Here is a 17,729-nt window from a genome sequence, read left to right on the forward strand (position 1 = left end):
AGACATCAAGGCCTGTAGCATACTCTGTTTCACGGAAACATGGCTCTCTTGGGATATTCTGTCGGAATCGGTCCAGCCAGATGGGTTCTCAGTTCATTGCGCAGACAGGAATAAATATCTCTCCAGGAAGCAGAAGGGCAGAGGTGTGTGTTTCATGATTAACGACTCGTGGTGTAATTGTAGTAACATACAGGAACTCAAGTACTTCTGTTCACCCGACCTAGAATACCTCACAATCAAATGCCGACCGTATTATCTCCCAAGAGAATTTTCTTTGGTTATAGTCACGGCCGTGTATATCCCCCCTCAAGCCGATACCACGACGGCCCTCAAAGAACTTCACTGGACCTTATGCAAACTGGAAACCACATATCCTGAGGCTGCATTTATTGTAGCCAGGGATTTTTAACAAAGCAAATTTGAGGACTAGGCTGCCGAAGTTCTATCAACATATCGACTGTTGTACTCGCGCTGCTAAAATCCTCGACCATTGCTATTCAAACTTCCGGGATGGTTATAAGGCCCTCCCCCGCCCTCCTTTCGGCAATTCTGACTACGACTCCATTTTGCTTCTCCCTTCCTATAGGCAGAAACTCAAACAGGAAGTACCCGTGCTAAGGACTATTCAACGCTGGTCTGACCAATCGGAATCCATGCTTCAAGATTGTTTTGATCACGCGGACTGGGACAGTCCTGAGTTTATCAGGAAGTGTATAGGGGATGTTGTGCCCACTGTGACTATTAAAACCTACCCTAACCAGAAACCGTGGATAGACGGCAGCATTCGCGCAAATCTGAAAGCGTGAACCACCGCATTCAACCATGACAAGGTGACTGGGAATATGGCAGAATACAAACAGTGTAGCTACTCACTCCGCAAGATAATTACACTGGCAAAACAAAGTGGAGTCGCAATTCAACGGCTCAGACACGAGACGTATGTGGCAGGGTCTACAGACAATCACGGACTACAAAAAGAAAACCAGCCACGTCACCGACACCGACGTCTCGCTTCCAAACAAGCTAAACACCTTCTTCGCCGGCTTTGAGGATAACACAGTGCCACTGACGAGGCCCAGTTCCAAGGACTGTGGCCTCTCCTTCTCCATGGCTGACGTGATTAAGACATTTAAGCATGTTAACCCCCGCAAGGCTGCCGGCCCAGACGGCATCCCTAGCCGCGTCCTCAGAGCATGCGCAGACCAGCTGGCTGGTGTGTTCATGGACATATTCAATCTCTCCCTTTCCCAGTCTGCTGTTGCCACATGCTTCAAGAGGGCCACCATTGTTCCTGTACCCAAGAAAGCAAAGGTAACTGAAGTAAATGACTATCGCCCTGTAGCACTCACCTCTGTCATCATGAAGTGCTTTGAGAGACTAGTCAAGGATCAAATCACCTCTACCTTACCTGTCACCCTAGACCCACTTCAATTTGCTTACCACCCCAATAGATCCACAGACGATGCAATTGCCATCACACTGCACACTGCCCTATCCCATCTGGACAAGAGGAATACCTATGTAAGAATGCTGTTCATTGACTATAGCTCAGAATTCAACACCATAGTACCCTCCAAGCTCATCATTAAGCTCGAAGCCCTGGGTCTGAACCCCGCCCTGTGCAACTGGGTGCTGGACTTCCTGACGGGCCGCTCCCAGGTGGTGAAGGTAGGAAACAACATCTCCACTTCGCTGATCCTCAACACTGGGGCCCCACAGGGGTGCGTGCTCAGCCCCCTCCTGTACTCCCTGTTCACCCATGACTGGGTAGCCAAGCACGCCTCCAACTCAATCATCAAGTTTGCAGACGACACAACAGTAGTAGGCTTGATTACCAACAATGACGAGACTGCCTACATGGAGGAGGTGAGGGCTCTGGGAGTGTGGTGCCAGGAAAATAACCTCTCACTCAACATCAACAACATAGGAGATGATTTTGGGTCAGTACAGGTGCATCAAAGCTGGGACCGAGAGAATGAAAAACAGCTTCTATCTCAAGGCCATCAGACTGTTAAATAGCCATCACTAGCACATTAGAGGCTGCTGCTGCCTTTTGAAATCACTGGCTACTTTAAGAAATGGAACACTAGTCACTTTAACAATGTTTACATATCTTGCACTACTCATCTCATATTTATATGCTGCATTCTATTCTATAATATTATTCTGTATCTTAATCCATGCCGCTCTGTCATTGCTTGTCCATATATATTTATATATATATATATTCTTAAATCCCATTCCTTAGTTTTTTGTGTGTATTGGGTATATGTTGTGAAATTGTTAGATATTACTGCACTGTCGGAGGTAGAAGCACAAGCATTTCGCTACACCCGCTATAACACGTGTATGTGACAAATGCTAAATAGAATTTGATTTGATTTGATTTGTGTATTTATCTTCTAATATTCTTACATCCGGAAGGCAATAGTGCCGGAAGACCTGCTGGAACAATGCCTCAGCGACCTGGAGAAAGGTAGGGAGACCAGAGAGAGAGAGATAAAACAGCAGGATTTAGAGAATCTGTCCACAACAACCGTAATAGCGGTGAAACCATCAGATGGGGGGAGATCATTAATTAAATCTATGGACAGATGGGACCAAGACCGCTGAGGCCCGGGAAGGAGAAGGTGTTTCCCTGTTGGAGTGTGCCGGGGAGATTTGGTTTGGGCACATATGGAGTAGGAATTGACATAGCGAGTGAAGTCCTGCGCCAAGGTGGGCCACCAGTACTTTGCAGAGATGGATAGAATGGTGCGGGTGTCCAGCGGCGAGGGATGTGTGCGCCCAGGTCAACAGCCAATCCTTTACCCCCGTGGGGGCGTAGGTGCGCTCCAGAGGGCAGGTAGCAGGCGTGGGTTCCCTCTCCACTTCTACATCCCAAAGCATGGGGCCAACGATTCGGGAGGGGGGAATGATGTGCGCAATCAGGACAGGAACCACTCCCGAATCGTGGAGAAGGGACAGGGCATCGGCTTTGATGTTCTTTGAACCTGGGGGATATGACAGGGTGAAGTTGAATCTAGTGAAGTAAAGGGCCCACCTTGCTTGGCGCGGGTTCAGCCGCCATCGCTGTCCATATCTACTCCAAGTTCCGATGGTCAGTGAGGATGAGAAACTTCACCGCCAGAAGCTCCCGGTCGCCGACATCATAGTTCAAATGGCTCTCCTGTGAAGTGGTGATGCGCGATATACAGTGGGGAAAAAAAGTATTTAGTCAGCCACCAATTGTGCAAGTTCTCCCACTTAAAAAGATGAGAGAGGCCTGTAATTTTCATCATAGGTACACGTCAACTATGACAGACAAAATGAGAAAAAAAAATCCAGAAAATCACATTGTAGGATTTCTAATGAATTTATTTGCAAATTATGGTGGAAAATAAGTATTTGGTCAATAACAAAAGTTTCTCAATACTTTGTTATATACGTTTTCTGTAAGTCTTCACAAGGTTTTCACACACTGTTGCTGGTATTTTGGCCCATTCCTCCATGCAGATATCCTCTAGAGCAGTGATGTTTTGGGGCTGTCGCTGGGCAACACAGACTTTCAACTCCCTCCAAAGATTTTCTATGGGGTTAAGATCTGGAGACTGGCTAGGCCACTCCAGGACCTTGAAATGCTTCTTACGAAGCCACACCTTCGTTGCCCGGGCGGTGTGTTTGGGATCATTGTCATGCTGAAAGACCCAGCCACGTTTCATCTTCAATGCCCTTGCTGATGGAAGGAGGTTTTCACTCAAAATCTCACGATACATGGCCCCATTCATTCTTTCCTTTACACGGATCAGCCGTCCTGGTTCCTTTTCAGAAAAACAGCCCCAAAGCATGATGTTTCCACCCCCATGCTTCACAGTAGGTATGGTGTTCTTTGGATGCAACTCAGCATTCTTTGACCTCCAAACACGACGACTTGAGTTTTTACCAAAAAGTTCTATTTTGGTTTCATCTGACCATATGACATTCTCCCAATCCTCTTCTGGATCATCCAAATGCACTCTAGCAAACTTCAGACGGGCCTGGACATGTACTGGCTTAAGCATGGGGACACGTCTGGCACTGCAGGATTTGAGTCCCTGGTGGCGTAGTGTGTTACTGATGGTAGGCTTTGTTACTTTGGTCCCAGCTCTCTGCAGGTCATTCACTAGGTCCCCCCGTGTGGTTCTGGGATTTTTGCTCACCGTTCTTGTGATCATTTTGACCCCTCAGGGTGAGATCTTGCGTGGAGCCCCAGATCGAGGGAGATTATCAGTGGTCTTGTATGTCTTCCATTTCCTAATAATTGCTCCCACAGTTGATTTCTTCAAACCAAGCTGCTTACCTATTGCATATTCAGTCTTCCCAGCCTGGTGCAGGTCTACAATTTTGTTTCTAGTGTCCTTTGACAGTTCTTTGGTCTTGGCCATAGTGGAGTTTGGAGTGTGACTGTTTGAGGTTGTGGATAGGTGTATTTTATGCTGATAACAAGTTCAAACAGGTGCCATTAATACAGGTAACGAGTGGAGGACAGAGGAGCCTCTTAAAGAAGAAGTTACAGGTCTGTGAGAGCCAGAAATCTTGCTTGTTTGTAGGTGACCAAATACTTATTTTCCACCATAATTTGCAAATAAATTCATAAAAAATCCTACAATGTGATTTTCTGGATTTTTTTTCCTTCATTTGTCTGTCATAGTTGACATGTACCTATGATGAAAATTACAGGCCTCTCTGATCTTTTTAAGTGGGAGAACTTGCACAATTGGTGGCTGACTAAATACTTTTTTCCCCCACTGTACATCTAGTTTCCTGAAATGAGTCACATATTTTAACAAATGTGACCCGTTTCAGGAAGCTAGGCGTATGTCACACGTCACTACTTCACAGGAGAGGCATTTGAACATATATGTATATATATTTTTTTTAGCAAAATGTGTTTTTGCCCAGAAATGCCTTCTGGAACAAGTTCACTTTCATGTGCCTTAATAACAAACTTGTATTCCATCTGTAAATACGAGTACAACATTTAAATGATGAGCTTAGTTGTTTAGCCACTGAAAAAGTCAGGAACCTTCCCGCTAGCCATGATTGGCTGAGCTAATGGAAGGGCTGGACATGCCGAGAAATGAGTTCGGATTGGTCTGCCATGTAGCATGCTTTTGTCTATAACATGAGCTGCTCAGTATGTATAGATAGTCCTTGCTACCGCGACTCTTTTGAAAGATATAATGTTAGCCATAAAGAACTGCAAAAGTGTTTCTACTGCTCAACAACATTGCTGCCCTGCATTTAGCAGGTGCTACCAACAAAGATCAGTGGGAAAAGTTTGTGATGGTCTACTAGTCCAGCTACATTTTCAGATATTATACGTTTCAAATGTTGGTTAGCTTTAGCTACCTGCAGATTCATACTACAGTATTTCATGCATGATGGCTAGATATGACAATAATTTTGTATTTCTAGTAGTATGGGTTGGGATTATGGTTAATTGTTTAGCTAGCTGGCTAGCTAGCTACATGTCTAAACAAAAGACTGCACTTCGCCAGATGATTACATGACCATCAAGTTAGCCAGGTGTATTACATTATCTGGGGGTGGTTACAGCCATCTATTGTATTTCATAACACATGTACAATAGTGACCTATCCACTTAGCTAGATGTGCCTGGGGGGTGATTATAGCATTTCTTTCACATGACCTATCAATTTAGACAAGTGTGTCTAGTGTGGCAGACCAGGTGGTTTGATCAAGACATTTACACAGATCAGACACGGACACAAGTGTGATACTTCAGTTTCAAGGGTGTGTATTTAAAACAATAAAGAAAAATAAAAGAAACCGGTTCCTCCAGGAGACCTCTTCCGGGTTACTGCCGTCTGGGTTCCGGGGAATTCTGTCTCCTCCTCTATACAGCAATAGTTGAATAGGATGGCATTGACTAGAATACAGTAAATACATATCAAATGAGTAAAACAGTATGTAAACATTATTTAAGTGACCAGAGTTCCATTATTGAAGGTGCAGGGTTGAGTAACCGGGTGGTAGCTGGCTAGTGACAGTGACTTAGTTCAGGGCAGGGTACTGGGTGGAGGCCGGCTAGTGATGGCTATTTAACAGTCTGATGGCCTTGAGACAGAAGCTGTTTTTCAGTCTCTCGGTCCCAGCTTTGATGCACCTGTACTTACCTTGCCTTCTGGATGATAATGGGTGAACAGGCCGTGGCTCGGGTGGTTGATGTCCTTGATGATCCTATTGGCCTTCCTGTGACATCGGGTGCTGTAGATGTCCTGGAGGGCAGGCAGTATGCAGTGATGCGTTGAGTAGACCCACCACCCTCTGGAGAGCCCTGTGGTTGCAGGTGGTGCAGTTGCCATACCAGGCGGTGTTACAGCCCGACAGGATGCTCTCAATGGTGCATCTGAAAAAGTTTGTGAGGGTCTTAGGTTTAGTTCCTTTTGCTTTCTTGGGTACAGGAACAATGGTGGACATCTTGAAGCAAGTGGGGACAGCAGACTGGGATAGGGAGAGATTGAATATGTCCGTAAACACTCCAGCCAGCTGGTCTGCGCATGCTCTGAGGACGCAGCTAGGGATGCCGTCTGGCCCGGCAGCCTTGCGAGGGTTAACACGCTTAAACGTCTTACTCACGTCAGCTACAGAGAATGAGAGCCCACAGTCCTTGGGTAAAAAAAGAGCGGGCGAAGAAGGTGTTTAGCTTGTCTGGGAGCAAGACCTCGGTGTCCGCGACGTGGCTGGTTTTCTCTTTGTAATCTGTGATTGAATGGAGTCCCTGCCACATACATCTCGTGTCTGAGCCGTTGAATTGCGACTCCACTTTGTCTCTGTACTGACATTTTGCCTGTTTGATTGACTTACGGAGGGCTTAATGCACTGTTTGTATTCAACCATATTACCAGTCACCTTGCCGTAGTTAAATGTGGTGGTTAACACTTTCAGTGTCCCAAGCTACAATAAATGCGGCCTCAGGATATGCAGTTTCCAGTTTGCACAAAGTCCAGTGTAGTTCCTTGAGGGCCGTCGTGGTATCGGCTTGAGGGGGAATATACACGGCTGTGACGATAACCGAAGATAATTCTCTTGGGAGGTAATACGGTCAGCATTTGATTGTGAGGTATTCTAGGTAGGGTGAACAAAAGGACTTGAGTTCCTGTATGTTACACAATCACACCATGAGTAGTTAATCATGAAACATACACCTCCGCCTTTCTTCTTCCGGGAGAGTTCTTTATTCCTGTCTGCGCGATGTACTGAGAACCCAGCTGGCTGTATGGACAGAGACAGTATATCTGGAGAGAGCCATGATTCCATGAAACAGAGTATGTTACAGTCTCTGATGTCTCTCTGGAAGGAGATCCTCACCCTGAGCTCGTCTACTTTATTGTCCAGGGATTGAACATTAGCGAGTAATATACTCGGAAGCGGTGGATGGTGTGCACGCATCCTGAGTCAGACTAGAAGTCCACTCCGAATACCTCTTCTCCGCCGGCGGCATCTTGGAGCAGCCTCTGGAATAAGTTAAATTGCCTTGGGGGATACGAACAAAGGATCCAATTCGGAAAAGTCGTATTTCTGGTTGGAATGCTGGTGAGTTACCGCCGCTCTGATATCCAAAAGTTATTTCCAGCTGTATGTAATAACACAAAAAAACGGTCTGGGCTAATAATGTAAGAAATATCACCGCAAAGTTTCTTAGGAGCTACAAACAGAAATGTCTATCGGCACCATCGTGTTATTATTGCACATAGAGTGAGTCCATGCAACTTATTATGTGACCTTTTAAGTACATTTTTACTCCAGAACTTATGTAGGATTGCCATAATAAAGAGGTTGGAATACTTATTGACTCAAGACATTTTAGCTTTTCCTTTTTTTATTAATTTTGTTAAAACAAAAACGAAAAACACAATTCCACATTAAGGGGTATTGTGTATAGGCCAGTGACAAAAAAGCTACTTTTTTTATTCAAGCTGTAACACAACAAGATATGGTTAAAAGTCAAGGGGTGTGAATACTTTCTTAAGGCACTCTATTCAGACCCATTCCCTTTTCCAAATTTTTTTGTACTTATTGTAAAATTGATTAAATAACACATATTCCTCATCAATCTATACACAATACCCCATAATGACAAATCGAAAACAGGTTTTTGCAGATGTATTAAAAATAAAAAACAGAAATACCTTATTTACATATGTATTCAGACCCTTTGCTGTGAGACTCGAAATTGAGCTCAGGTGCATCTTGTTTCCATTGATCTTCCTTGAGATGTTTCTACAAATTGATTAGAGTCTACCTGTTTTAAATTCAATTGATTGGACATGATTTGGAAAGGCACACACCTGTCTATATAAGGTCCCTCAATTGACAGTGCATGTCAGAGCAAAAACAAAGCCATGAGGTCGAAGGAATTGTCCGTAGAGCTCTGAGACAGGATGTGTCAAGGCACAGATCTGGGAAGGGTACCAAAAAATGTCTGCATCATTGAAGATCCCCAAGAACACAGTGGCCTCCATCATTCTTTAATGGGAGAAGTTTGGAACCACCAAGACTCTTCCTAGAGCTGGCCGTCCGGCCAAACTGAGCAATCGGGGGAGAAGGGCCTTGGTCAGGGAGGTGACCAAGAACCCGATGGTCACTCTGACAGAGCTCCAGAGTTCCTCTGTGGAGATGGGATAACCTTCCAGAAGGACAATCTCTCTGCAGCACTCCACCAATCAGGCCTTCATGGTAGAGTGGCCAGACGGAAGCCACTTCTCAGTAAAAGGCACATGACAGCCCGCTTGGAGTTTTCCAAAAGGCACCCAAAGGACTGTCAGACCATGAGAAACTAGATTCTCTGGTCTGATGAAACCATGATTGAACTATTTGGCCTGAATGCAAAGCATCACGCCTGGAGGAAACCTGGTACTATCCCTACGGTGAAGCATGGTGGTGGCAGCCTCATGCTGTGAGGATGTTTTTCAGCAGCAGGGACTGGGAAACTAGCTGTAATCGCTGCCAAAGGTGTTTCAACAACGTACTGAGTAAAGGGTCTGAATACTTATGTAAATGTGATATTTCCGTTTAAAATTTTTTATAAATGTGTACACATTTATAAAAACCTGTTTTTGTTTTCTCATTATGGGGTATTGTGTGTAGATTGATGAGGGAAAAAAACAATTTAATCAATTTTAGAATAAGGCTGTAACATAACAAAATGTGGAAAAAGTCAAGGGGTCTGAATACTTTCCGAATGCACTGTATATATACACTCAGTTATTGATATGTAAATTCAACCAACCAATAGAAATACATACATTTCGAATACATATCTCTGCAGTGGCAAGCGGAAACATAACCAACCCTGTTACGCACACAAAGAATAGAATACCTACGCGTCAAGCTGGATTCTCTCTCTTATTGGGCTACACTATCAGACGGCTGCATCATCGTTTCAACAGTGCCTCTCCCTGCTCGACAGAGGGGTGCTCGGTCATGCTCAGAACGTGTCTCCGAGTGCTCGGGATGTTGGCGTCCACCATCTCAGCAGTACCAGAAGAATGAGAGGCTTCCAGCGTTGGGTATCTGTCCGTGTACGTCTGTGTACACGACGTCACCTCAATCGAAAGATAACGTAACCTCAGAATGTCTCTCGGCTCTCCGTCACTGGAAGAGCCCCTCTATCTTCATTTCTGGCACTCCCCTCGGGGTAGTATCGACAAGGAATGTGGTGTCACAGACGCATCACTCACAGGATGGGACACAGTTACGAGGGAAGAGGAGTAAATGGATTGTGATATCCACAACTCCGCCTCGCTCATATAAACGACCTCGAACTGTTCCTTTCATTGAAACACTTTATGTCCTTCCTTCGGAATCGTCACATCCTGGTCAGGACAGACAATATGACTGTGGTGGCATACATCAACTGCCAGGCTGGCACTCGCTCTCTACATCTACACAGACTAGCTGGCAATATTATTCTGTAAAGCAGAGCACACATACACTCACTACACGCGACTCATGTCCCAGGTGTACTGATCGTAGGAGCGGACTTGTTGTTCAGAGGAAATCCCCTATACAGGTGGTGGTAAACCAGATCTGAGAGAGATACGGTTGAGCCACCGTAGATCTCTTCGCATTACACAAAGACAAACACTGCCCGCTGTTCTTTGCACTAACAGGAGACGCACCACTAGGGGTGGACGCGCTGGCTCACCCTTGGCCAAGGGCGTTGCTCTACGCTTTTCCTCCTCTATGCCTAATACTCCCCACTCTGGTCAGTGTGAGGGAACAAGCCTCATCGCTCATTTTAGTAGCCACTCGATGGCCAGGGAGGCTTTAGTTAGCAGAGATCACTCTCCTGCTTTACGACGAGTCCTGCCAGCTACTGTTACGCAGGGATCTCCTGACCCTAGCGAACAGAGATTTTCCACTCTCACCCAGAAACCATAGCCCTCTGGGCCTTATGTCCAGTCTCCAAGCCTTTAGCCCCATCTTGGGACCTATCTATTGTGCTTAAGGCTTTTTCACAGCAGCCTTTTGAACCGCTGGAAAGCGTGGAGAGGAAATATCTCTCTTTCAAAACTGCTTTACTTATTGCCCTTAAGTCAGCAAAGCAAGTGAGTGAGCTGCACGCACTGTTAGTCCAACACTCTTGTCTACAGTTTGCCCCGGAGTTATGCAATGTAACTTTGTTACCTAACCCCGCCTTTATGCTTAAGGTCAGCAATAATTATAATTGTCTCGCCTTAGAGCTTGTGGGTTTCCACCCGCCGCCCTTCACCTCTACGGAAGAAGAGCGTCTCCACCGTTTATGTCCAGTACGCGCTTTGCACATTTTATTTGATAGAACAAAAGCATTACGCAAGAGCGACCAACACTTTGTTTATTGGGCGCCTCCTTGCAAGTGTAGGCTTCCCTCTCGACAACAGCTATCCCATTGGATAGTGGAGGCTATTTTATTGGCTTATAATAGCAAGGGTTTACAGGCCCCAGAGGGCGAGGGCTCATTCCACCAGAGGTATGGCTACCTCTTGGGTACTGTTCAAAGAGACTTGCGATGCGGCATGTTGGGCCACCCCTCATACATTTATGAAGTTCTATTTCAAATATTAATTTCGATGTCTCACTATGGGATTCGCTCAGTGGATCACTGACGGCTCGAAGAACCAATCACACAACGTCTGTTGGAGACTGTCGAGTGGCGAATGAGGTGAGCCCCTCTCCTCCTTATAATGCGCCACTTGCCCCTCCTCTGGTCATTCTCGCCTCTCTTCCTTACGGAAGAGATCACTGCGCTCCTGAAGCTCTCCGCACGACTAGATCCCTGTCTTCCTACTGAACTGTTATCAGGCGAACCGTGAGGTTAACGCTGCCGAACATAGGACCTCAGCTCCTGTCAATAGTGTTGAGTACTCACCGAAAGGAAAGTTTTGCTTAAAGTATAATTTATTTTCTACTCCTCAGTCTCTGGTGGTAGCTAGTGTCACACAGCTAGCTATCAAGACTTGGTTAGCCCATGCCGCAAGGCTTTAGTTAACTTGGCTAGCCAGCTGGAAAGCTAGCTAACCACACAAACAAAGGGCTAGCTCACGCAGCAAAGCTAACCTGGCTATCTCACTGGAAAGCAAGCTAACCACACCAGCATTACTACAAAAAATATTGCTAGCTCCCTTCTTTCATCTAGTTTAAGTCGATTTCTGCGACCTTGCATAATTCGAATTAGCATAATTAAAAAATCCCCATTAAAAACTGTCTGTTTAACCTAGAGATATCTGTTTTTGCATTGGATGCATCTAATTACACTGCATCTGCCGATGTCGCTCTTCCGCATCTGCGATGAAAGGTGGCAGAGCTACAGCGGTGCTTGTCAGACCATGCGACATCCCGAAAATCGGTCTTCTCACGAAAACGTCTGTAGTGCCCAAACGGTTTGGCCCACAAAAAATGATGACACCTCTCACGAACACGATGGTGTTGTCCGTTTTGCTCTACGACCCCCTACAAGCGTCACGGGACTTGTCTGAAGTCGGTACTGTAGATCTTCCAACCTACAATTTACATTAACATTTTAGTCATTTAGCAGACGCTCTTATCCAGAGCGACTTACAGTTAGTGAGTGCATACATTTTCTTTTTTTCATACAACATCAGAACAGTTTGGGCTACACACTAATATGACCACTCTATGGAAAAGGTGAATCTCTCACGAACACATACATGTTGGTTGTTTTGCTCTAGAACAAACACAAGACTTGTGTAACGATAACTCGGTACAAAAGTAAAACAAATTATGGGGTTAAATTGGTGTAAAAAAGTATAATTGTTTCTTGGAAAATATAATAGCAAGAGTCCGGAAGGGCTCGTTCCACCAGAGTTATGGCTACCTCTTGGTCTCTGTTCTAAGGCATCTCCTTACAGGAGATTTGCATTACGGCATGTTGGGCCACCCTCATACGTTTATGAGGTTTTTACTGGCTGGATGTCACTGCGCCTTCGTTGGCGCATACTTCCTCAGTGCTGTTGGGACTACCCTGGTTTCAGAGAGCATGTCTGTGATACGGGAGTTGGCCATATCCCATAGTGAGACATTGAAACAAGTATTTTAAATAAAATGTAGGGTTACTTGAATAACTCCGGTTCTATGAGAATATGAGTGAGATGTCTCACCCAAGAGCACTTGGGGAAGGAAGAGAGGCATGCTTGAGAATGACAGGAGGGGTGAGTGGTGCCTTATAAGGAGGAGAGGGGCTCACCTCATTTCCACTCGACCTGTCTGTCTAAAACAGACGTTGTGTGATTGGTTCTTTGAGCTGTCAGTGATCCGCTGAGCGAATCCCAGGCTTATGCAAGTAACCCTAAGTTTTACCGACTAGATGTCACTGCACCTTCGTTGGTGCATACTGTCCTCAGTGTCGGAGCCTCTGAGGGGTGATGCTGTTGGGGCTACCCTGGCATCGAAGAGCATGTCTGCGATATGGGAGTTGGCCATATCCGATTGTGAAACTAGTATTTGAAAGAGAACGTAGGGTTACTTGCATAACCCCGGTTCTCTGATAACATGAGTGAGATGTATCACCACATTTACCTGCTGGCAAGAGCACAAGGAAGAGAGGCGTGCTTGAGAATGATCTGAGGATGGGCGAGTGGCTCCTTATAAAGAGGGAGGGGCTCACCTCATTCGCCACTCGACCTGTCTGTCTCTGACAGACGTTGTGTGATCTGCCTGGAGCGAATCCCATTGTGAGAACCGTCTCACATCTCATCTCAGAGAACCGGGATTATGCGAATAACCCTACGTTTTTACCTATAGCTATGATAACCATCTCTCTCTGTGCAAAGTCTTACTGTAGCCTAAATGTCAAAAGCTGCCTGTACTATTGGTAGACTGGCTGAAGGACCATGGAAAATAGGAGACCTTAATAAATCGGTCTCCAAAGACCACTCTAGAGGTGCAAGGGCAATCCAAAGATTGATATATTTTTTAACAGCTACAGCTAAATCATGCTCTGGGAGGCAACTCTATGACTTGGTTTTACCAGAGATCGATGTTTTACAATACACTTCACATTGTATAAATGTGTTAGTTTCCTCAGTCTTCCCAACCATCAGTCTTGTGAACACTATTCCTTAGCAGTGGGAAAAAAAGCACCCCATCCATTCATCCACTTGAAAATGATATCCTCCTGATCAGGGTTGGGTAGGTTACTTTCTAAATGTAATCCGTTAAAGTTACTAGTTACCTGTCCAAAATTGTAATCAGTAACGTAACTTTTGGATTACCCAAACTCAGTAACGTAATCTGATTACATTCAGTTACTTTTAGATTACTTTCCCCTTAAGAGGCATTAAAAGAAGAAAACAATGAATATGATCAATTGAACGACATCTGTTGCAGGATAAATCAATGTTAAAGTTGACATATATGGCCATAAATGGATGTTGCATTTTACTGTATGGGTTGGTTATGTAGGCTTCTTCTAACCCATTGAGTTTTACTACAGATAATAATTAGATTAGATTATATCTTTACATTAAAAACCAATTTCTGTCAGATTTCCAGTCATTCCAATTAATTTAATACCCCTTGCTCTTTAAGAATGGGACTTGGAAATATGGAAGTATAGATTAGCCAAATTGTTTTACCTGAGAATAACCTAAAAACTAAGGACATACAGTATTAGCCTGCCCTACTCTATTGTTTATGATTATGTTGTCTTGGAGGACTGATTGGGCTCAATGCTCTGAGTTGAAAAATAAATGCTGAACTACCAAAAACTGCTATTTGCATGTGAAAATGCATGCCAAATGCTGCATTTGCTATAGGCCTGTTGTTTACGTTTTTGTTGTTGACATTTTGATATCTTGATAATTTGCAGCTGTTTAATGGGCAAATCCACAGTTGAAACAATAACAAAGCCGATACCCCGCCTCTGTTTTGGTAAAAAGCTAAATGATAGGCCTGGAGAAATGTAACCTCTGAGATTAATAGACAAAGCTATGTATACAAAGACTGACCATCCATGATATCAAAATGATTGTTTTAACAATGTTTTGAGGCTATACAATGTTTGTTTACATTTACAATGTTTCCAAACATTGGATAAAAACAAGCTTATATTTTGGGTTTTCGGGAACTAAGCTCATGATGCATTTATTAGTTATATTCTTCAAGAATCAATGGGTATTATATCATTAATTTATAAGTCCAAAAATGGATGTAGCATCTACAGATTGCCCCTTTAAGTCTATCAAACGTGTTTTCGTTAGGCCTATGGACATTTATTTTTGAATCAGCACAAATTAGATTGAGCAATAAAACCCCCACTCATGGTCTTCTTAAATTAAACTTGTTTTTGACAGTATAGAACACAATACCACAGAGGAGTTTAGAAGGTAGGAATACCCTCAAACTTTAATTCCATAGGTTGGGATCCGCACTATGCAGCTGTTGCAAGAGCGCATTTTTCACTCGCTGTCCACTGGTCGCAAAAACAATAATTGATAAGCTGCTTACATTTCTTCAATTCAACCATTATTGGGTTGAAATACACATATACTTTTGTGAACAGCCTCCACAACAACCACAATCTGTAAGGCGCAAATAGCTAAATGAGAGAGTAGCAGTGTAATTCACATCAATGCACTGTCAAAAACAAGAGATATCGTATCGCCCATAGGCTACATCCTTAACTCCAAGCGTTTATTCAAGTTGGATAATCCTTGCATGACGACAGCAGTTGCATCATTGGAAGACATAACTTGTACTACAAAAGCCTATTCCTGCTCTTTTCCCGCAATCCAACAAAATCATTTGGTGTGTCATTCTAGTGGTCTCTGACTTGTGGTCAGACTTGTTCAGGCAGAACAAATTTTAATTGTGCCTTTTTTCAATGATGATTTGAATGTCATTCAGAAAACAGAAAGGTGTCAAATATTCTTTTTCTGCAAACATCCTTTCTGAATGTAAAAGTAATCCTATAAGTAATCATCTCATTTTTCAAAAGTATCTGTAATCAGATTACAATATTTTTCTGGTAAAGTAACGGATTACAGTTAGTTTTTTTGGTATTCCGTTACTCCACAACCATGCTGCTGATTACTAGAGAACGTTCAGTGCAGTACAGTATACATTTGATTTGATTTAGAGAACAGTCACATATGGCCGTGCCAGCACCTTGCTGCCTGGGCTGGGGGCACTGTTTGTTCTTATGTACTCTGGATTGGAGCCGTGTCGTGAACCTTGATTCTATGTAATAGCAGCAGACCAATATATTATCACCCCCCTGCCAGTCCTGCCACAGAGCAGAAGAGCACCATGGGAGGAAACAGGCCAAAGGTATTCACAGGGACATAGACATGTTTTTGCTCTCCTGCTTCTTACCTGTTTATTAATTTTTAATTTAACCTTTATTTAACCAGGTATGTCATTGAGAATGACAGTGACTTGGTACTAGAGCCAGTAAAGTATTTACCTGTCTCCAGGGCAACACTAACCTGCAATCCTCTTGAGCTTCTCTTGTGGTCCCATTCTGGCATCTGTAGGGAAAACAGAGGGAGGAAGAAATTACAAAACTTTACTTTACATTTACATGTTAGTCATATAGCAGACACTCTTATCCAGAGCGACATTCAATCATTGCATTCTACTTCTCAATTTAAGTGAGTAAAATAGCCACAACAACCACAATCACTTAAACTCTGAAAAGAACACGAAAAGCCTCCTCCACCAATGCTTCAGAACGGCTGAACAAAGCTAAATAATGAAAGGCAGAAACAGTAAGAGAAAAGGACACACATAAGCACTCTTATTTTGTATTTGTTTAAAAAAAAAAGTTGTTGGATTTCACCCCCTTTTTGTGGTATCCAATTGGTAGTTACAGTCTTGTCCCAACTCCCGTACGGACACGGGAGAGGCGAAGGTCAAGAGTCGTGCGTCCTCCGAAACACAACCCAACCGAGCGGCACTGCCCGCTTAACCTGGAAGCCAGCCGCACCAATGTGCCGGAGGAAACACTGTACACCTGGCGACCGAGTCAGCGTGCACTGCGCCCAGCCCACCACAGGAGTCGCTATTGCGCGATGGGACAATTGTGCACCGCCCCATGGGTCTCCCAGTCGCGGCCGGCTGCGACAGAGCCTGGACTCGAACCAGGATCTCTAGTGGCACAGCTAGCGCTGCGATGCAGTGCCTTAGACCACTGCGTCACTTGGGAGGCCCCCAGCACTGGGCTTTCTAATTCAATTTAGACCACTGCGCCACTCGGGAGGCCCCAAGCACTGGGCTTTCTAATTCAATTTCACAGTCAGGTTTAGGTTTACCTTGGTTCCTTTCGCAGCCTAATGGCCTGGTGGAGCCTGATGACTGTTATATACTCTAATGGACATGGCTATGTGTGTGTGTCCTCCCACAGGCCTCGTAAAGCCATTTTCCACTTCCCTAGGAGTCACCCAGCCAGCGCGTCACCCAGCTCAGTACCGCTGTCACCAATCACACGCTGTCGCTGTCTATCTAAGCCACAGAACAAACACACACAAACACACACGCACATACACAGAAGCAACGTTTCAAGTTCCAACGTACGCACACAAAGAGCTCCAAAGCCACCCAAGTCTGACATATTGCAGCTGTAGACATGGTGAAGTGGAGAGTGGCAGGTGGAGAGTTCTGGTGCATAAGGAGCTATATTGATAATTCAAGTTTAATTTATTGTGGAAATGGAGTAGTTAGTTTGCACCACTATATATTGTACAGTTAGCTAGCAATACTGTGTAGGCCCTACTTTAGGCTACAGTTTAGCAACAATGTGTACTAAAAGGCTGTGTGTGTGTGTGTGTGCGTGCGTGCATGCGTGAGTGCGTGTGTGTGTAACAAGCTCTCACAGTCTCACTTCAGAATCTGACGTTTGTCCATAAACGTCAAATTTCAAAGGTTAAGTTTAGGCATTAATTCCGAATGGTTAAGGTAAGGGTTAAAGTTTGGGATAGGGTTAAAAGAACAACAACTTGACGGTGTAAGTTTAGGCATTTATTCTGAATGGTTAATTTAAGGGTTAAGGTTTGAGATAGGGTTAAATCCCTTCTTTTTTTTTTACGAGTGCCTAGCACTGGCATTGAACACGCGACTCATGGAGCCGGAGCTCGCGCCCTTGCAAACCGCAAGCTTACTTGTTGGTAATAGCGCTTACCGTTGCCCCTAGTGGCCAGTTTTGAAGTAATCTCCTGTGCGCAGGCCTAGGCTACATCTTGATTTAC

At 44.4% G+C, this 17,729-nt stretch overlaps 1 protein-coding gene across 1 annotated transcript in view; it reads right to left on the minus strand.

The window, feature by feature from the left end:
- The window catches only part of LOC121577094 (cGMP-inhibited 3',5'-cyclic phosphodiesterase A-like), a 245,804-nt gene that overhangs the window by 81,342 nt on the left and 146,733 nt on the right, over positions 1–17,729 (minus strand). Inside the window, exon 2 of the mRNA XM_041890866.2 lies at positions 15,972–16,013. Coding sequence (XP_041746800.2) covers positions 15,972–16,013 — 42 coding nt within the window. The remainder of the gene's footprint in view (positions 1–15,971; positions 16,014–17,729) is intronic.

This window comes from Coregonus clupeaformis, chromosome 2 (assembly GCF_020615455.1).
Source record: "Coregonus clupeaformis isolate EN_2021a chromosome 2, ASM2061545v1, whole genome shotgun sequence".
NCBI lineage: Eukaryota > Metazoa > Chordata > Actinopteri > Salmoniformes > Salmonidae > Coregonus > Coregonus clupeaformis.